Genomic DNA, 23,089 nt, shown 5'->3' on the forward strand with positions numbered 1-23,089 from the left:
ATTGCCCCCCCAGTTTATTGAAGAATAAACAAGTCATTTATGAAATGCTGCAAATCCATTTGTGACAAGTTAATTACAACCACTGCAGTCCTTCTGATGTTTTATTTGCATATGCATTACTTAAATGTTGGGTGCTAGTTGCTGCGAGAAAAAAAAACAGACTTTGGTTATGTTCGATAGAGGTACAGTTAAACAAAACATGGCAATACAAACAACAATGAGAATGTCCCTGTTCTGTCACCAGTCATATGTATATAATAGTATAAAATAACATAGAATAAAATGTAGTTTTAAATCACGATAAAATAAATACAATCACATGCATGTTGGAAGAGTAACATCATATTTGATCAGATATTGAATTTTGAGTCATAGGATCAGATGGAAAATGGTTGTATAGTGCACAGAAAATATTTTAGAACACAACCATGGTAACAAATTCTTTTTTCCATCAGTCTTCTGATCTTACATGTTCAGGGAGACGTAACCTCTAATAACTCAAAAGCACTTTGTGTCTTTCTATCATAATTATTTCTAGTTGGGCAGTGAGCTGAGTGCAAGCCTGGAAATAATCACAGTTACCCTGAAAATCTCATTTCAAGCCCATTCTCAGGGAACCACACAACATTTTAACACTTTGTCTGAAATAAATAAATAAATAAATAAATATAAACTAATAATCCAAAATATCAGCCAATGTTTTTTTCTGTCTAACACACATTTTACATTTCGTACATTAGTGAGTTTTTTTTTTAAGATCAATAGGCTTATTATGCTGTTTTGGGTCAAAATGTTTTACGAATTTCTTTAGCCCGTACCTGCATAAGGCAACCATCGCCTAAAATATTCATTTCTATTTGCACTGTACATTACATAATAAACCATAGATGCTGCATAGTCATCATACTGTATCGTCATTATATTACATCACTCATAGCTGTCATACTATATCGCTCATGATCATAGTCGTAGCATGTTCGTAACTTGTACATATCAGCAGAAATACAAACCCTTGTTGACATAAAAAACGAGACCAAGATAAATTATTGAAATATGTTTCACACCAATAATGTGGGCAGGGGGAGTAAAAAACAAACTGGAACAATGCACAAGTGTGCATATCATCTTCAAGTTAGGCTGACTTGTCGGGAGGGGAAAAAAATGGTCTTGAAACCTCCCCATTGCATGTGGGGAACTGGTTCTGCCCCAATACAAGCAAAGTTGAACTTTTGGGCCATAATTCAGAAATATATGTTTGTCAGAAACATAGCATTTACCATTACCAACAGAGTGGTGGTGATAGCTGGATCATGTTTAGGGGCTCCAATTGATCAGCTGGACCCTTGACCTGAGACAATTGTGTGTTTTTCTTTTAACAGCTCCAAATATCTATCAATTTTAGCTAGCATACAACCTCCAGGCCTCTGCTGGGAAGTTAAAAATAATAATGAGAACTGAGCTTCAGTCGAGGCACTCTAGATGGTGAAATGGTTTTAACCATTAGTTTCAATGTGATTGATTAATTCTGAACACAGCCACTTGTGCAACCTTAAAATGTTATCTAAATGGTTACTCTTTACCGGTACTTCACCCTCTCATAAATATTTCTCTCTTTTTGCAATTAAGTTGTAAAGTTTATAGGGTGCTGTTATGGTGGAAAAGAAAATCATTTATCTTGGTCTAATTTATTTTTAGCACAAAAACCTGGCATTTGTGGGTGTGTAGACGTCTTATTAAATCAACTGTATATATATCATCTCATACCTGACACACACGTCACATGATGCTCATTTCGTTACTTTGTACTTGTGACGATCGTAATGACATCAAAGATGAATCCAATCTAATGCAATTGTCAGTTTTACATGAATGGCAGGAACCCAAATAAACTGAGAAAAGATCATTAATCATTGCACCTCTTTGGAGTAGCTTCCCCCATTCCTGAGTGCAGTGTGCTTGTGTTTCTTTGCACTCATCACCCGTTCCAACCCCCACCTCATGCTCTCTCCTGATCACCCCTTCCACTTTCTTTCCCCTGATGGCTTCCTGCAGCTAATCAGAGAGCTGACTGCCCACTATTCATTAAAAGCTTTAACAGCCAGTCAATTAGCAGCACACCAACACACACAGAAACTCATCAAATAATCCAGAGCAGGTAGCCATGGAGGCTCTTGTACCTTAAAGCCCAGTGGTCATTGATGAAAATGAGTGCCCTGGTCAATTATAAACTGAATCAGGAATTATAGCTTTCAAAATGAGCAGATGGTTGAGAGGAGCACGCCACCTATTGACTTTCTACTCAATTAAAATATACTTTCAGTTATTTTATATTCACCCCATTTAACATTTTTACGGCGTGCTAACCCTGCAGCCTAATGTTTACGTCATACTCAAATTAGCTGCTCTAAAGTGGAACTATGCACCTTCTATTTTATATACTGTATTAGGCAGGTCTGGGAATTAGTTTACAAAGGCAGCCATATGGTAAAAGTGGTTGAATTTGTGTTTAAAATAGATGACGTGTCGGGCAACTTTAGGTAAATTGTAGGCATAAGATTGCTCATCTCACAATTCTCACAGTCTGGGTGGTGGATATGTAATGTTAGATTTCAGTATGCTCTAACTTCTTTTATTTGATACTGTATCTAGTCTTTCTAGTTCTTAATTATCACTCAACTCACAATTATAGTGTATTTTTTGCCATGCAAGCTTAGGCATGGAATTAAAATATTAAATGATGATTCAAAGTCTGCTCCTCCTTAGTTTCCATAGCAACCACTTGATGACCAAAATCGAACCAGCATGGTAGAAAATAATATTTGCATTTCAGCCGACTGTCACCAAGACAAGCCGATGATTCACAAAACAACAACTACTCTAGTGCTTTTGTGTACAGGGGAGATTAGCACACCAATAATTTAATTCCTTGTTGTAACTACGGGGTTTTTAGTGAAAGAGTTCTGAGATCACTTTTTTTCATTTTACAAATGAATTTAGACTACCACACAACAAAGAGCACAAATACACAGCAGTCGACATTTCGGGGAGTCCAAGTGGTACAAAACCTGTACTGTGAATATGCTCGGACGGCTGAGGGTTACCACATTCAAATAAGCCCCAAACAATTAAATGCAACAGATTTTAAAAATGAACAAAGGAGATGCACTATGCCATTGCACAGAAATACAATATAGCAAGTGGATGCTCAACCTGGAGTTAGCTGTGGATATTTTTAGCTCTTCAATTCTCTTTCCCCCACTTTTGCTCTCAGCTTTGATCTTTAGCCAATCCATCCCCTCTCCCCTGCAGTTCCACTGCCTTGCATATTTATCTTTCTCCTGATCAAGTTACACACTTTGCACTGTACAGTGGCTACAGTATATCACTAGCACGAAAGGATGGGTGTCTGTGCTTCCTATTAATAAGACTAGTTGAGAACATGAATACAGTGAGGAAATATATATTCAACTCCACAAAGAAGGTTTAGCTTCTACTCTACAGAATAGGAATGAGATAAAATAGGACCGATCAATCAAAGAATGCCATCTTCCTGACTCAGTAACCCATCTGTGTCCCTTTTGACTTATTAATATTATTGCATGATTTTCCGATAACGCAAAGTTTGGAGTTTTCAGCATCTTGTTAAATAATGTATGCACACTGTCATAACCAATGGACTGTACACATTTTATGGAAAGGGAGGGAAAAATAAAACAAAGTTGTTTTGAATATATGTAACGTGATCGATTCCTTAATGTCATTAATGCTCAGTGAATAAAAGCGACAACCGTGATGTTTATGCAAAACGTTCAGCATCAGCAGACAATCATTGTGCTAAATATGGTGCAGGCCAGGCCAGCAAAAGAACTATGTACTGTCATATCTTACTGTGCAGGGTAATACCAAATTGATACGAGATTAAAGACGAAGTCAACCCCAAAACTTTCTTTACAATATGTTGTATGTGCCCCCAATAGTCTAAACACGGTATTCTGGTTGATATTGCATTTGTGGAAAATGAGTGAAGCACCAAAATTCACCCACTATCTCAAGGGGTGGGCATTTTGCCACCTGCTGTTGACTGAAAATGACACTACTGTTGCCAGGTCACAAGCAAATCACAGCACACCAATTACCACTTGCTAACTATTGACTACGACAACTGTGATCTCTTTGCAGTCGACGGCGAGTGGCAAAATGGCCGCCCCCTGAGATGTGTAACAACAGGTGGATTATTTTTATTTATTTAATCCATATTCCACAAATAAAACATTAATCAGAACACTGCGTTTCAAGATGTTGGGCTGCACAGAACATATTACAAAAAACATTTTTGGGTTAAAATTCCCTTTAAACCTGCTTTGAGATACTTTGTCCATATTTGGGGAGGCAAACACACTCGTTTAAACGGGACTAGATAAGTAGAATTGCTTCATTCCTTTTCCCATTTTGACAAGTCATGTGGTAACAGTGCATGAAATAAAAACGTGATGAATGTAGAAGCCAAAATAAATAAAATAAACAAACAAATAGCATTGTAGACAAGTGTGACATTCCTGCAAAAGTCATCAATGATATGCCTGAAATGCTTAAGAAAATATAATTATCCCAGGCAGAGGTGTCGAGAAAAATATGTACTCTTCTGACTGTCTCAGATGTAAAATAAAGTTAATTTGATTAGTTTTTTGCAATTTGTTAACATGGCTGAAGAAAAAACAATACCTCTACTAATTGACACATTTACCTCCTTATGTTTGTTTATTCTTGACCTCGATGTACAGATACAACTGTATGAAAAAAAGAGTCACTGCATTCGACACTATGAGGCTATTTTAAGAATCAGGTTATTTGAAAAGTCTGGATAGAAAAACCTTGAAATAAGGGAAACTCTGAAATATGAGTTGTGTTGCTGTGTTGATGCCCACATAGCGCATACACCCTCTTCTGACCACACTCACCACTTTTTGCACTAGTCTTAGGAAACATAATTGGCTACAGAAACTCCAGACAAACTTGTCAGTATGCTAACGTGTACACATGAACACAGTGGCCGAGCGAAGGGTAGAGGCAATAAGAACATGGGTAAATAACACACACACACATCGCAATGTGACCAGAAAGGAAGGAAGGAAGGAAGGAAGGAAGGAAGGAAGGAAGGAAGGAAGGAAGGAAGGAAGGAAGGAAGGAAGGAAGGAAGGAAGGAAGGAAGGAAGGAAGGAAGGAAGGAAGGAAGGAAGGAAGGAAGGAAGGAAGGACCATAGTTTTGTCACTGATATAGGTCGATGTCAGCCATTGCTTGCCCATCCGCTCTGAGCCCAAGCATGTCAGTCAATTACTACTGTGCAATAAAGCAATACAGTATTTAGGGGTAGCTATAAATTTGTCCCTGCAGCAGCATTTTGGTGTTATAAAATTGGACCATTATGTCAGTGTCAGGGCGGCTCGGTGAGGCACTGGGTAGCACGTCCGCCTCACTGTTAGGAGGGTGCGGGTTCGATTCCACCTCCAGCCCACCTCCCTGTGAGGAGTTTAGATGTTCTCCCCGTGTCCGTGTGGGTTTTCTCCGGGCACTCCGGTTTCCTCCCACATCCCAAAAACATGCTTGGTAGACCGATTGAGCACTCCAAATTGTCCCAAGGTGTGAGTGTGAGTGCGGATGGTTGTTTGTCTCTGTGTGCTCTGCGATTGGCTGGCAACCGGTTCAGGGTGTCCCCTCCCTACTGCCCACTGACGGCTGGGATAGGCTCCAGCATGCTCGTGACCCACGTGGGGACAAAACGGTACAGAAAATGGATGGATGGATGTCAGTGTCAATGGTCTGGTTCATCTCTCGCTCATACTGCAGCTATGAACACTCAGTGTGAGGGTCAAGGGCCAAATATATTTCCAGGTGTGGGTAATTCAAGGGGAAGACAACATCAAATAGACGATGTTTCATCCTTGCAGGTATGGGGTTATCAATAACTTCAGATGCTATACTGTCATGCTTAAGAGTGTAGAGTAACAAACAAAAAACTCTTGTCATGTTAAAAATAAAATACTGTCACTGACATTGTTTGCTAATGTTGAATACGAGACACCTAAACGCAAGACTCTGAAATATAGTACCCCTCGCTGTTTATTGTGGCGGTCAAGTATGGAGGCGACAACAGCATAAATTGACTAAAAAGAATTTCCACGGCACAGCATCAATCAATCATACATTTATACTGTGTCGAAGACAAAAACTCCGAGTGAGGTCAAGCATCAAATTACTGTTTCAAGTTCTCTACAATTATAATTTCACATACATTTTTAAGCGCTCAGTGATTGGTGTTTCCCCAGAGGAAACTGGGGTCGGAGTTCACGTCAGTATATTTTAGAAGCGAGAGGATGCAATTTTCTTCACTGCTAATTAATATCTCTTTGTTTGCTTTCTCTCTCTCTCTCTCTCTCTCTCTCTCTCTCTCTCTCTCTCTCTCTCTCTCTCTCTCTCTCTCTCTCTCTCTCTCTCTCTCTCTCTCTCTCTCTCTCTCTCTTGCTGTCGCTCTCTTTCTTCTTGGTAAATCTTGCTAAAGAAGTACAACAATGACCAAATTATTTGAAGATATTTTGGTTCAAATGTATCTCAAAATTCTCTGGGGAATAAAACCATAAACCTAAGGATTTATAGCCTTTGCTGTGAACCTCAAAAAGCCACTCAGTTTCTTCTGCTTTTCCTTGAGATATTTCTCCATCTTTAATTGGGTCAACCTTTGGTAAATTCAATTGACTGGATATACTTTAGAAAGACACAGACCTGTCTATATGCAGTAAGGTCCCACAGTCGCCAGTGAATATCAGAGCACTTACCAAGTATGAAGTCAAAGCAATTGACTAAAGACCTCAGGGACAGAATTGTCTGAAACCATAGACTGGCAGTCTACTGCTTTGAAGGTACCAGTGAGCAAAGTGGCTTTGATAAGCCAAAACAAATCAACCAATCAAGCATGTATCATGTATGTCAGTTTGATAGAAAAATGTATAAGGCATCTGAAGGACTGAAATTATTGAGAGACAAAATTCACTTATCTGATGACACAAACACTGATCCCTTGGCGTTGAATGCCAGATAATCATGATTGGAGGAAACTAGGCACTGCCTATCACCTTGGCAACGGTATCCCTTCAGTGAAGCATGTAGATGGCAGCATCAAGTTGAGGTATTTTTTAAGCGATAAAAACTGTAAAACTATAGTATTTTTTTCCTTCAACAAACTTATGTAGAAGGTTTTATTATCTTTGTTTCTGTCTGTGCATAATATATGTAAAGTATTTTGTATAGAATATACAATAAAATACAGTATGTGGTTTGAAAACATCTTTTCAATTCATTGAATATAACAGTGCTTCAAGTAACTTTTAAGAGTACCCACTGTTTAGTCGGTGTTTTGCCAACACAAATTTATCATCTTGTTAACAACACAAGGTTATACAATTGTAGTGTCTGTCCTCTTGAGTTTCTGTATAAAGTTGGTGTGTGCGTTTTGTTTTCTATTTACATTTATCAAACATAAACTTGAAGTAGAACAATAAATATAATTGAAACTGTCAATATAAAAATGAAGTTTACACACACACACGCACGCACGCACACACACACACACATAATCAGAGCAAACATCTATAATTTTCAAAGCCTTTAATTTGTCAGAGTAATGTATTATCGGGATTTGCTATCAATATCGGGATTTACTATGAAATGAAGCTTTCGTCCACCATATTTACAACAATGAATGTGATCGTTCTACATACTCTGGTATAGACTTTAAATTATACTTAACACGCAAACTATGCTACCACGATTATCATAATCTTTTGATAACTTTGGTGCTATTGAGAGAAGTGGCAACCTTTTGAAATTTGTATGATGGATAATTTCTCCCTTTCAAAGAAACATCTTTATTACATCTAACTACAGCATTTGGTACAACCACAAATAACGATATGTCCGTGCTCTCTAATATTTTATGCTTGAAGATAAAAAGTGACTTTCCTACCAGGGTGGCAGTAGTCTATATTTGTCATGAAAAAGGTAACTAATACCCCTACCTGTTAAACAACGTCTACACTATTCAACTATACCTGTTCAGGTTTGGTGTGAATAGTCATGGGAATTTCTAGATACCTGCTCACATTCTTATTATTATTCACCTTATAAACAGATTCAATGGTTTAAATTAACCAACTGGATTTGTCCAATTGATTGGCTCTACGACAATAAATTATGTTCAGACAAGCAGGCTATGTGGGTTGTATATATGGCCACTGTGAGAGCCACCCGACTCACCCTGGCCAGATGGCTCCGTGCGTCAGAGACTTTCTTAAAAGGGAACAAATCAGGAGGTAGATGTTTGTCTTATTTGCTCTATTTAGAGGATATTATGAGTAATTGCAGAGTAAAAATTCACTGACATTAACCTTACGCAATATTGTCATACACTGTATATATTGACATAACAAAATGTTGGTATTGAGGTCATAATTATCTTAATGATGATGTCATGTTATCTGGGCATCTGAGTTAAGTGAATGCTAAACTGCTGAGTGTCAGTCGAGCATCTTTCGCCTAATGATCGTGGGCGTGAAGGTGATCATACAAGCACATGATGGATGGGTCCAGCCATAAAATATAAGGAGACACTGCAATCTGATTGTGTATGTGTGTGTGTGTGTGTGTGTGTGTGTGTGTGTCTGTTCACCTGAGGCAGTGTTGATGGTCCTGACAGCCTCCTTTGCGCTGATTCTGTTATTAGGGGGATAATCAGGAACAACGCTGTCATGGCGCCTCTCTGACATTCGGGGGCTCGTCTTGGCTGAAACGTGGCTGAAATGGAATGGAATAAATTACTGAAATGTATTCATCTTGGCCAATTCAGAAAGCCAATTTTTCAGTGCCCTGAAACCCCTTTCACAGAGACAAAAGCCGAAACCACATAGGACATGTTTGTTTTTCAAATTAGAGTACATATGTAAAAGAAGATTTTTTTTATTCACTTTCTACCGCTCATCCCATGCAGGGTTGAGAGTGTGGTGAAGCCTATTTCAGCTCACTTTGGGAAAGAGGATAAAGTGTACCCCTGACTGCTTGCCTGTTAATCACAAAGCACAGACAATGTAGAGTTACAGTTACCTCTATGGGCAAGCGTCAATAATTAACATTTTTTTGGAATGGTCAAGGAGGCCAAAGAAAAAGGGAAGAGCATAACTCTAAACTCGTAAATAAATGCCCGAGTTGAGACTTTCAATAGTGAGCCAGGCACGACAACCAAATGCTCAACTGTTTTGCCAGAAAGACAATCTGCAGCACAGACTGAAAACAGTTTTCAGTGTGTGCATGAATCAGTAGTGGAGAAAACATGCTGTTGATGAGGTGTGCTCGAAAAGTTCAAGGACTGGTGTAAACAAACACATTTCAAATCCACTACAGAGTACAAGATTTTCCCTTTGACGTTCATAATTCACATCCTGATAATCCTCGAGGGATTGTTCCAGGAGCTTCCAGAGATCTCTCATCATAGCCATATGGATGTCGTAGGATCTCTTTGTAGACGTGTTGGTTGATTGTATGGACCACAATAAAAAATACCGTAGGGTGTATTTGCAATACAACTTTTGATATCTGTCCAGGGATTTTTCTGACATGCCTCATATAAAATGCAAACCATAATTATTGGTTAAATCTAACTTTTGAGCAACATAGGCATAGCCTACTGTACATATTTTTGACAAACAATACACCACAGACTCACCCTGATTGACTGTGTTGCTCATCAATGGCATCCACAGCACTTTCCACAGAATTCAAGAGAGACTGGATCTGATTGGCTGATTCCTTCAGGAGAAAACGGGTCACAAACTGCTCCATGTTTGTTCCTCTCTCATAAACCTGTTGAAAGAATGCTAGTTATGTAAGATTCAGTCTTTCATTTGATAGGAAGTTAGGTTTTTCAGAATCCCATTTAGTTTCCATCATTACTATCATTACTCTCTTTCAATTCTCTCCTTTTGAGAAGACATTCAAGTGCACATCTTGAATTTTTCCCATCCATCCATCCATCCGTCCGTCCGTCCGTCCGTCCGTCCGTCCGTCCGTCCATCCATCCATCCATCCATCCATCCATCCAATGAATGTCATTTCATAGTCAACAGAATGCAGGAAGGCAAGAATAGCAACTCTCCAGAGCCTTTCTACCATACGGACCAAACTCCTTGTGGACTCTCCTCATGTCAGATTCATTGCTTCAATTTTGGCCACAGAGAGTGCGACAAAAAAACAAAAAAAAACTTTATACCATAGTCAGAATCTTAGCATTTGGCCCAGGGGCACATGAAATGGTGTAGTTTGTTTCAGATTATATTAAAAAAGAACATACTAACATACAATAGTTGTAACAGCTTCCCATTCATCTTTATGGTTCACAGATTTGTAATAAAGAGAATTCAGTGTCGAGCAAGGCAATGGCGTTCTTCCCAGATCACTTTAGTGGTCTATCGAGGTTGTCTTGCATTGTCTTAACCAGGGGCAGAGCAACATGGTGGCCAATGCTGGCCATAGTGTGCCATCCCCATGTCGGGGGAACATTTTGATGGAGGTGATTCTGTGGAGCAAATAATTAGTTCCGCCTTACTGCCATTTCCCCATGGTCACATGACAATGAGGTTCTGAGAAGGTCTGTCACCATATATTTAGTTTGGCAATCTACCTCAATACAGTAAGTGTGGATACTATGAAGCTGCACGCAGAATATTAAAGAAGAGATTAATATACATCCAAGCATTAGGATGTGGAATTTCTTTAACAAACATATTTTTTAAAATGAATTGTACTATAGTTGTATTTGATCTGATGTTTTTTTATAAACTTGTCTTTAGACACGCAAACGGGAGTTTTACAGTTCAAAACACATCTCCAAGGACAACCGTAACTCTGATGGGGCGTGGGATGAAAATGGGTTATTTAATTATACTTGGATGTTAAGGGATTAAATAAACAGGATTAAAAAAAAAAAGACACTTATGTTAAGAAGCCTGTTGGAACCACTCATGTAAACGTCATAACTGACTTCATTTGCACTCCAGAGAGTGGAGTCAACCAGTCATGTCAGCTTAACTGTCAAAAGTCACAGCGCAGTGATTCAGGGAGACAATTAAGTTCCAGTGTAGTCAGCCGTTCTCTGCTGCTCTCTAATCAAAAGACAAACACTCCCAGGAGACGCACATTCACACAGGCCACTCTGACGTCTATTACCAGAGTTGATGGCATTCATAAAAAGGTACACACAAAGGTCCGCCCATCATTAAACATGCACTCAAACAAAGAAACCCACAAACATAGAATTACACCCTGTAACTTCGTTCTCCAGAGCTGATTCCCAACCATCATGTCATGTCTGTGCTCTCAGACTGTTCCCCCCTGCCTCAGTCAACAGAGTGACATCCAAGGATCGGACATTGAGGTAATGGAGAACTACAAATTCCTGGGTGTTCGCCTTAACAACAAACTGGACTGGACTGATCACACTCACGCCCTGTACATAAAGGGCCAGAGTTGCCTCCACCTGCTGAGGAGACTGAGGTCCTTCGGTGTGCGCGGGGCATCTTTTTTGCTGAGTCTACATTTTCTGTGATGTGGATGTACTTTTTACTCTAACCTAACGCTATCTGGGGTTGTGTCGTATTTGTGGCAGCTTTAGCAGGGAGATACAGACTTCATTCTTCCCGGCAAATCTGTCCAGCTCTTTCCAAGGTGTCGACAGGCCATCTGAAATCTCCAGTGTCCTAGAGCATCCGTAAAACATGGGGTGTGCCCAGAACACCTCTCCAGGGTCCAGGAGGCCCACCTCATCTGGTCTTTTGTGGAAAGAGGAGAACGTTTCAGAAGAAATCTCTACAGCACTCCACCAATCAAACCTTTATGGTAGAGTGACCAGACACAAGCCAACCCTCAGTCAAAGGCACATGGCAGACTGCCTGGAGCTTGCCAAAAAGCATCCAAAGGACTCTCAAACCATGAGAAAATGCACCAAACGCTTCACCATCCAACCTGATGGCGCTTGAGAGGTGCTACAAAAAAGAAATGGGCAACACTGCCCAAGGATAATTATGTCAAGCTTGTGTGAGCAGAAGACTTGAAAGACTTGAGGCTGTAATTCTTGCCAAAGGTGCATCATCGGAGTAGTGAATACATACAGTATGTACAAGTGATGTCAGGTCATTCAGTCACATATAGTCACATAAAATTGAAACATTGAATACTTTCTGCATGCACTGCATGTGAATTTGAGCAAATACTATTCTCAAGTAAGGCTTTCTTAATATTTTGAGGTGACATCCAATACATGAATGGGATTGCAACTATTCTTGAATGTTTTGCAACTTTGGCAGTTTTTATATTCTTTTCTAATATTAGGGGTTACTGCTCTGAGGGGCCGCCTGGGTCTTGTGCTGCTCACTTTTAATAAGAATCTAGATAGATAGAATAAAAAAAAAATAGTTTTTATGGGATCAGATAGACGCTCTGCAACATTAACTTTTGTATTGATTGTCTTGGCCAAGAAAGAACACATCAATATGGCACATTTAAAAAAATCAACAGCTTCAGAATCCTTTGGAGAGAACACCTCAGCATTTTGAGATGTGGTGTTGCATTGCCTGAAGCTATTTGAAAAGCACAATAAAGAAAGTGCATTAACAGCAATATGCGAGTGTGCTACAGGATGGTGGAGAATGGCAGAGCGTACCCTAAACCACAGCTTTCCTCTGGAGAATTTAAATTCACTTATCTCTTAGCATCCTCTCTAGTCTCATGTTCTTCAATGGAGTATGTACTGAATGGGAGAAGCAAAAAAAAGTACAACCATTTCCTTTTGCACTTAATGTATTTATTTTAGATGATGGAGAATTTAGGTTACATAAAGCATGTTTTTGTTCATCATTATGCAGTTGCAAAGTAACGACCACTGTTAACCACACGCATATGTGAAGGTTTATGAAAATGTAGAATGAATACAAAATACAAAGGTATTTTCTCGTGTGGTGCTGAAGTTTTGAATACTACTTCATCACTACATTGGATGACTACTTTGCTTTGTGATACAATAAAAGTGGTACAAAGCATGACGATCATTTGTTGTTATCATTGGAGTGTTATTGTATTTCTATTTTGACTTCTAGGTCTAAAGAATTTCTACCTTTAAAAGCTTGTTATTATCTATTCCATAAACTATAAGAGTGTGAGTATGCTTATGCTCAGCGAGGGGTGTCCTTGTACGCCATTCAGTAAATGTGTAGGTCAATGATAGTAAGGAAAGCAATACATATACGCACACATGCACACACACGTACACACAAAACTGTGATCCTTCTGGCTCAGTCAATTCTCTGACCAGCTTAAATTCACCCGATCTCATTATGTTACGTTCATTTTGTAATAAGCAATAGCAAAGGTTGCGTGAGTGAAGGCCATATTGAGGCTGGACGTGTGAGACTTGAAGTGAAAGTTTTCAAAGAAGCTAGCTTCTTAGATGTGATGAGATGCGCAGAGGTCCTTCACTGATCACAACACATAACTACTGTAGACTGACATTCAGACTTTCTTCCTTTGAACTCCATCCAAAAATGTGTGCAGGAAAACACAAACACACACACACACACACACACATGCACACACAAATGCTAATAAAATTGTGAAGAGGAGCTAATTGCCGGGCTAAGTTAAGGGGCCAAGTGTACATTCTCTTGGGTCAGTGATCTGTGTGAATTATAGATCACAGTGCTTCTATCTCAGGTTTTGTAGCTGGGCCCATGGGGCCTTCTTGGCCGAGGGGAAAAGTATGATAGACGTGTGCAGAATTGCAATATGGGAAGAAGCAGTATGAGGCTGTAGCATAAGAGCAATTACAGTATAGCAAAGCTTATTTAGAGTGTACACTGAAAACGCCAGTTTTTTTTTTATCTGACGAGTAGGAGTTTAGTGCTCTATTTTTGTAGGAAGTGCATGTGCTCCTTGGCACAATTGCTGATTGATCTTGATATTCATATCAGCTCAAGGCTATTTGTCAGATGGTTTTCAGCCAAGTTGGGGGGGCTGGCGCAGCAGAGGTGTCTTTGAGATGCACCTGAACGAGTGACAATTTGACAGCAGAATGATGTATTGCATTCTTATCTGTGAACAGCAGGCATCAAACCCTCCCCTTTGAATTATTATATTTAATATTTATTTATTATATGCATGCATGCATGTGCCTTATAATGTGTAAAGTACAACCGAACTGTAATGCGGTGTGCCCTACGTGTAGGTTAAGTACAAAATAGCCCCCATAATTGAGTCGGCGCCTTTTAACCCAAATTATGGTGCGGAAAATATGGTACCTTTCAGTGTTAATGGTGCTTTCACAGATATGCAAGTTATCAATACCATGGCCACTACCCTACACATGTACCCCTCACTCTGATAATTTGATGTATTAATAAAAAAAAAAATCTCAATACGAGTGTCTAAATATGGAACCAAAAATTTATCGCCTGCTGGGCAGCGCGCCCTCTCAGGAGATTATATCTTAATCAATTAATTTGTGCTAATTTGGATTAGTCCATCGAAAGCCACAATTTAGGAATATGACCTAGAACACTGTTTTGTGTCTTTCAATGCCATTGCAAACCTTTGCTTGGGTCTTATTACACTGCCATAATATGAATGAACCAGGCATCTTTTATGTAATGAGTATCAGGTTAGGCTTCAAGGCCACAGGTGTCTGAAATGTTCCAGGACAACTCGCCATGCTCACAATCACACCTCGTGACAATTTGGAGTGGTTAATCATGCTACCATGCATGTCTTTTGGAATGTGGGAGGAAATTTGAGTACCCGGAGAAAATCCTTGCAGGTATGGGGAGAACATGCAAAGATCAAACCCTGCACCGCTGAACTGTGAGGCGGACATGTATATATGTATAATGTAGTATGTACATGTGTGTGTGTGTATATTCCCATTGACTTTATGTAAGGAAAGATAGTGGAAAGTTATTTCAGTTTTTTGGTCAGTTTTAGGTTTATGTCTAAATTAAGGCCACTATGGGTGCATTCGTTGATAAAGCAGTTTGTATATTTCATCTTTATTGTCACCTGCAGTGTAAAGCTCTCTTGCCACTTTTAGTACGTTTACTATAGAACACGGCTTGCATGAATTTGTGGATGTGAGTAAAAACAGTACATCATTTTTGAAAGACTACATTGCATTGTAACCCAAATTTCTGAAATGGACAGCATGGCTGTGACTTATGGTTAGCAGAGAATGATGAACTTTGCAACTAGCACTCCTACACAGCTATGAAAAAAAAAGAAAGAAAAATCAGTAAGTGGCTAAAAGAGTGTGAGAGTCGTTAAATAGCTACCAGCAGGTCAGAAATTCACAATCAGATGACAAGCCCACAAAACTGACAACCTGACAGTATCTGTACAGTGCCAGCCTTATGGGCTTTCGGGAAGACACGAGGCACGAGAGTGCAGTGATGGAAGAGACAGCATGGCCGAAAAAGACTGACCGAAGATGCTCAAAGTAAATTACGGGAGGACAGAAAAGGGAAAGCGAGAGTAAGGATAAAGAGAAGTGCCACTGCATTAAATCTTTAAGTGTCGAAACCTCCATCTGTTCTCTTTTCACCCAATTACCGAGCTCCATCTCTCTCTTCTTCACCCCAAAGTATGCTGCATTATTCATGCTTGGGTGTAACCTCATCAGTCAACTCACCCAGCTGACAACAACTCTGCCAGCGTTCTCCCTTGACACACTAAGCTAAAGAATTTGTCAGTCACATTCGCAACTTACAGTATGTGCTGGCTTTCTCGATCAAATCTGATGTGTTTAGAATAAACAAATCAAACGAATAAACAGCAGGTAGGCATGCATCTTTCGAAAACTAGTGCTGCAGCTCTGGCAGCTTATTTGTATCATTGCTGCTCCAACTCAGAGAGCACCTTAGTGGTGGCAATGTGGAAATGATCTGATTCCTCCTTTCATACATTTCTCGTAACACTACACTGGTTAGAGTCAAGGAAAGTTGAGGTCTATAAAACGGCTGGCTTAGGGAAAGGTGGTTACATTCTGGATATTAACCAATCAATCACATGCAACTATTCCCACGTACGCACATAGTTTAGAGAGGGGAATCCCAACCAAGGCGCTAGATGGCTTCATACCATTTTAAATCACAGCTTCCTGTGAGCATATCAGCTTTGTGGCTATTAAACAGGCCCAGATATCACACAAACTAAATAAAGACAAGATCGTTATCATTTCAGTATCCGGAATTTTTGTTTGGTGGTGTGCCCTGAGATTTGCCGAACCTAGGTGTATACCTTGACTCGGTAAAGAATGAGAAACACCGTTCTGAGCGAATCTCTGTTTTTGGATTGTGAGAGGAACACACACAAGCATAGCGCCAGGTCGATTTGACACAGCAGGGCTAATCATTGCACCAATGTGCTGCAGACAAAGTCAAATCAATGTCATTATACAGTGCAGTTGATATGAACCACAAAGTACAATTGTGTTTGCAATTCATTTGCACCAATTTCCCATACTGTGATTTTTTTTATTACTATTATTTAATGTATTATGTTCAACAATGTAACAACAAATATGGTCCCTTTGGAATAACTAACTCGACATATCATGCTGCTTCCAAACACTAGCAAAGGTGCTGCTTCCAAACACTGGCAAAACTGGCACCATACATTATCTCACCAATAACCTGAAGAAAATGTGTTCTAAAAAGTCCCGCCTAGCTCCAAAATCAGATATGCTCACACCTTATTGATTAAGGTACATAAGTATACAATTATATTCACACATTCAATCAATAACAGAAACATTTTAAGCATGTAGTCACACTTACACACCAAATCAAGAAAGAATATTTTTTTTCAGTTTCAAAGAAGACATAGCTACACATTTGTTTATATGTGATCGACTATGTGGTAAGTGGTTATAATAACTTATGATCTGATATGTATTTGAAATAATTTTTTGGGGTATATTGCCTTAATTGCTTAATGACCTTTTAAATTGTTCAGTGCATGCGTAATGTTTTTCAAAATGACGGACACTGTTATCTTTTGCCTCATGCTTGATATGACGTCATATGTTGCCTAACGCTAGACAGATTGGATTATTGGAGAATGTTCTGGACAGAGGGAACAATGAAAAGATGTGGTTGGAAGCTTGCTTAACTGAGAATGTGAAAGGAATAAGTGCATGGCATGTGGGGAGTAAAAGCTTTGCATGGAAAATAGATCAAACATAGCCAGGAAACATTAACTGATTGAGTATTAATGAAATTGCTCAATGCAGCATGATCATAAGTTTAGGTCCAGTTTATGTCACACTCGAAAAATCACATAACTCCGTTCAAAATGGCAAATTGGCAGGATGATGAATGGATGATGTGCACCAGAGGGTGGAGTGGATTCTTTCCACAAGGTCGGTAGTGCAAGAATAGAGGAAACATGTTTACGGGAAGTAGACTTGGAGATAAAATCAGCAGAGGTGCCAGAGGGAAAACAACAACCAAGAACCCGGCAAGAATCGCCCCTTACCCCATCAACCACCCGTGGAATCAGCTCTCACCGGCATGTGCGACTTGATCTAAGGAAATTTGGCGTTGCTTTTCTGAATGGGGATTTTCTGCTCTTGAGCATTATCGGACGAAAAGCTTAGCGCCGTGTCGTACTATTTTCCTGATAACAGAGCTTTCTCAACAAAAATTGTGATTGAACTCAACCGACCTGTGGAAGTCTTATTTTTGTTTTATTCTTTAATAAAAGAAAGAAAACAAGCACGCAGTGTGATTGGCTGTTGGCTCTTGCAGTGAAGCACACTTCCCAAATTGTGGACCAATTCCAACAAACCATCATTTATGTATTGGGTGAGATGCTTAATACATGATCCGAGTGAATCCACTCTGTTACTCTGTTCTCCTTCCCATCTTTACTTCTCCTTTACCACAACTAAAGCCCTCTTCACCTTCCTTTCTCTTCTATTGATTGACCTTTGCTCTTCCTGCTCTCGTTATTGTATACTGAAATCCTCCTTCATCATGATCTATTTCACCGTAATGCTCGGGATGAAAGGCAAGGGTGACGTGCGTGAGGTCGAGACTCTGGCAGGCAATGGAGTCAAGATGAAAGATGAGAAAATGATAAAGAGGATGTGAGGAGTTTGAAAAATGTGAAGGAGGATGCTTTACAATTTCCGGAACAGATTTAGAAAAAAAAGTTTAATAAGATGACAGGCTAACGTGTGTGCGTACATGTTGAAGTGCAGAAAAAAAAGAATATACAGCTCATTAAAGGAAGCATTTATACGAGACAGGAGATTTAATGAATTCTTGCGCATACACGCGCACACCCGCGCACACCCGCACACACACACACACACACACACACACACACACACACACGCACACATACACACATGTGCGCATATGAGGGACTTTTACTTAAATCCTCCGTCTACACAGCCAATTAAAATTGTTTTCCAGCACAACCGCTGACATAAATAGTATTATAAAAGAAAGAGATAAGTGGTTGAAAGAGCTTGATGCATCCTTGTAGACAATTTATTTGTTCATGAGTTTGATGTCTTTGAAAGGTGAAAAAAGTCTTGTCATTAAGTGTTTTCAAAATGTTTCTCGAACAAATTCCCTTGTCTTCAATCTTAATCATTTATTATGTTGTCATTTTGGGACTGTGCACTCAGTGATTCGTATAATGTGCATTAAGGTGACAATATGTTTCATATGGTAAATGGCATTCCGTCACTCTTTAGAAGGAACGTCTTAAACCTGACATCTAACTGAAAGTCATGCCTCAGGTTTTAGCTATCACAGCACAGTACATTATGAAACAACAGAACAATTATGTCCTCCTTGATTTCCTTGTAAAAGCTATTTGTTACATATATTCTACAAAACAAAAACACAATCATTATCAACTTCTTTTGCTTCTTAGGCGTGGGACTACCACTATTGGTTCTTCACAACTTTTGTTTTATAGGAAGAGAAAAATCATTGGCGAGGTTACACAAGATAACCCACGTTACTGAGGTTATAGATTTTTTTTTTTTAGAATTATATCTTTCCATTTATCCATTTTCTGTACCACTTGATCTGTTCTACGCCTAGTTTAAACAACATAACCAACGCTCAAATTATAAGGAGCAATTTTTCAAATCAGTGATTTTATTTGAGAAGCAGCTTATCAATGTTGAGGACCTATTTTTGGCAGGTTAATCCCAAGGATCTGCAAAATAGTACTAGAACTATATAACGGGGATTAATGGCAGCTCATGGGGGTTACATGGGGGGTGCGAAGGGGTGGCAGGAGTTTCAGTTGGGAATTCAGGCTTGGTACTTAAAAACTTAATAAAGTTTTATCACTCAGAAATTGTACTACTGTGCACATACACCACTATTCACAGATTTTATTCAGTGTTTCATGGATTCTGTCACAATAACGAGACGGTACGGAATTGAAACAAAACTACACTAAAGCAAGCACTTCTTCTTTTGTCGCTTATGTTCATGGTTGTAGATTTGATCACCATTGACAAGATTCCTATATTTAGGAGATGATTCCCACCGAGAATAACATTTATGTCATTGTCAGATGTATGAGAATCGTACAGGATGCAAATTAAGACAAATTTTGTCCCCTCAGATTATTTTTTTGGGGGGCGGGAAGCGTCATAGTTCTGTGTGGACCATTGAGTTTTTCAAGTCTGTACAGTAGACCAGACACTTTTCATAATTCACTAATTTGTATGAATAAAAAATTGTACTGACAAATAGCAGCCCTGATTCTCAGCTCAAAGTAGCTACTGATGAACTACAATATCACATTTTATAATTTCATGATAAGCAAAAACCATAATAAGCCATAAAACACAATTCATCACAATTGACGAAGCAAACTGAGCAACAGTATGCCAATTGACGTGATTGGTGAACCAGTGCTACAAGTCACTGGAAGAGAACCAAAGAATGAAAAAAATATTTTCAAATTTCACTTTGAAAATCTAATACTGTCTGCCATACTTGTGTGTGTGTGTGTGTGTGTGTGTGTGTGTGTGTGTGTGTGTGTGTGTGTGTGTGTGTACGCTTTGTGCTGCTTGATACTGTGTGTGTTTGGATGCATGCTGTGCTGTAGGCTCAAATTGAAAGATTAAGACAGAGCTGGTGGATAGAGATATAGGGACATACAGAGCAGATCCAAGACAATGGACTGAATCTCTCTCACACACAAACCAAAGGACAAGAACATCAACTGGATATGGGAGGTTGCTGCGGCCCAGCTGCTATTTATAGCTTGAGGAAAAAACTAGGATAACAGATTTCCATGCACATAGACACACAACACAATGCACAGACACATGAATGCATAAACACTCGAGAGACAAAATGGACATCTTGATATTTTCCAGTAGCCCACAATGTGAATTCATGTCATTATTCCTGACTCCCTGTGCAAAGTGAGACAAGTGTGGTAAATACAGTTTGGGTTATGAAAAGGGATTTTGCATGTTTGCATTCTGCAGTGGCACAGAAAGAAGAGTGCTGACATTTTCCCTAAGCTATGCACTCTGTTTGTGTCTTGCCATTAGAGGTGTGAACCACAAGTTCTCTGAGGATGAGCAGGGCATACTGTTGTGTCAAGGGAGTTCGATAAAGGCAGGTTTTGAGTGGAAGACTTGAACAGTTTGTAAGACGGACACTTTTAGCACTTATCTGAACTCTGGTGTTTTTATTTGCATTGTTATGCATGTGCATTACCTTTTTGGTAAAGTCCATGGCTTTGAGGATGGAAAGGTTGAGTGTCTCCAGTGAGGCCAGAACTCCTTCATAGTCCCCCATGTGCTTCGCAAAGTAGTCTGGGAACAAAAATATATGTGAACAAAATTATTATTAGCCTTTTAATAAAGCATTGACTCGAAGGCAATACTAGTACTGAATAAATTTGACACCATAAGATAATTTGTTTTTGACTAAAATTACATTTTCTATTAGTGTCCTGGTGAAATGGAGGCCTGCTGTATCTTAAATCCCCAGAACGACTTTTTTAGGTTGCCTCGTGCATCCACGAGGAGTCCGTCCACGTTACATTTCATTTTTGTATTAGCTTTTTTTGTTTTCTGATATTTTTCCAGTGCAAAATCGATATGGTTTGCTCCCCCTCTAAGTTCAGAGGTGCACGGTTCGATTCTGGCTTCGGCCTTCCTGTGTGGAGTGTGAATGTTCTCCCCGTGCCTGAGTGGGTTTCCTCCGCGTGCTCCCACATTTCAAAAACATGCATGGAAGGTCGATTGAGCACTCCAAATTGTCCGTAGGTGTGATTGTGACTATAAATGGATTTTTTTTTTATCTCTGTGTGCCCTGCGTTTGGCTGGCCACCAGTTCTACTGCCCGAAGTCAGTTGGGATAAGCTCTGACCCTTGTGAGGAGAATAAGTGTTTCAGAAAATAGATGGATGAATGAATTTCCTATAACAATACAAAATTGCCTGGCTTACCTTTACTTTTATTGATGAATTAGTTTTAGTGTGTCAAATATGACAAAGTGGTCGCCAAAGGTTGGTTTGAGCACCCCTGATCGAATTGAAGCAAGCATTTGTGTTTGAGTACCCCTGATCGAATTGAAGGAAGCATTTGTGTTTGAGCACCCCTGATCGAATTGAAGGAAGCATTTGTGTGAGTGTGTGCGCTTGTATTATACTTACCACAGAGTTCTTTTGTGTCAACATTACTATCGCAGCACAGGACATCGCAGGAGCGGCAATGTAAACGGTGAGAAGGAGAGTGGAAACGGAGAAGTGTAGGGTCAGAAAAGGACAGGCTTTAGCATGCAAATACACACACACACACACACGTGCACACACACACGCACGCACGCACTTGGAAATAGTCAGGTCTGGTTCATTGTGTGTCTGCTGGAGCAGGAAATGTGATTAACAGGGATGAGGCATAGACGGATGGATTGAAAGGAAAGAATTAAAACATAGCCAGACTGAGAAATTTGTAACCGATGACGGAGTAGATGGAAAGAAGGACACCATCTGCTCAGTGCCTGAATGATTGTTCAGTAAATAATACAAATGCCATGAGACGCTCCAAAAATAAAATTACTTTTTCATTGCTATTTTACAGGGGATGGAGCCACTTGGAGAAGCAAATATTGTAATTATCTGCCCCACCAAGGCCAATAGCGTCTGTGAAGCACCAAGACTGCATCGAAACTATAATCACTTTCCATGAAGATGTACATATAGGGTGGAAGAGGAAGAACATTTGAAATGTTTTGCACTGACATCTGAATGCAAAGTGAAAACAGATGATTGCTTATTACACTTTTTCCATTTGAGTCAAACATTAGAATGCAAATGGGAAAATTTGGTCTGTCAGTTCCGAGAGACTTTCGTCATTCTTAATGAGCAATAGTGCGTTAACAAACAAAAATATGTTTCATGATAATTTTGCCACTTGAGGAGTGATAAAACAATTTGCTCACCGCAGCACAAAGATGGCACAGTGCTGTTGTTTTATGTTTTATGTCATTATGTCATTATTCTCAATGACCATAAGAAATCATCAAATGAATTTGTGACGTTATCCCTCGATTCAAATTGGTAAAGATGAGAAGAAACAATGACAGATGGATGAAGGCTGAGAGGTAAGAAGCTGTTTGATACGCTCATCCCTCTTCATTAAACCACTTATCAACTTCTTGCTCTCTCAAGAAATGCTTACACCATAGTTTTAGGTTTAACTTGAGCGAATCAATTCCTTTCTAGCTTTTATATGATAATGGCGACTCCTAATGTGTGGGTGTCACGCACACGTCAATGAAATGAATAGAATCTTTCTTGTCTGCATCCACCGCAAAGAAGTAGATTAATAATACACCTGCTTCAAACAGGCAGATACGTTCATAAAAACATCATCAGTCTGCATCGGCATTTATCACACTGACATTAAAACGTGGCGTGCAGTAGTAATTGCTAATTCTAAACCTAAAT

At 39.4% G+C, this 23,089-nt stretch overlaps 1 protein-coding gene across 1 annotated transcript in view; it reads right to left on the reverse strand.

Annotated features, from left to right (window-relative positions):
* Positions 1-23,089, reverse strand: part of necab2 (N-terminal EF-hand calcium binding protein 2) — a 62,817-nt gene that overhangs the window by 16,982 nt on the left and 22,746 nt on the right. Inside the window, exons 4-7 of the mRNA XM_085914746.1 lie at positions 21,794-21,819; positions 20,851-20,948; positions 9,771-9,907; positions 8,721-8,845 (exon numbers count right to left, since the gene is read on the reverse strand). Of these exons, the coding sequence (XP_085770872.1) occupies positions 8,721-8,845; positions 9,771-9,907; positions 20,851-20,948; positions 21,794-21,819 (386 nt within the window). The remainder of the gene's footprint in view (positions 1-8,720; positions 8,846-9,770; positions 9,908-20,850; positions 20,949-21,793; positions 21,820-23,089) is intronic.

This window comes from Syngnathus leptorhynchus, chromosome 6 (assembly GCF_054491065.1).
Source record: "Syngnathus leptorhynchus isolate UIUO chromosome 6, UIUO_Slep, whole genome shotgun sequence".
In the NCBI taxonomy this organism is placed as follows: Eukaryota; Metazoa; Chordata; class Actinopteri; order Syngnathiformes; family Syngnathidae; genus Syngnathus; species Syngnathus leptorhynchus.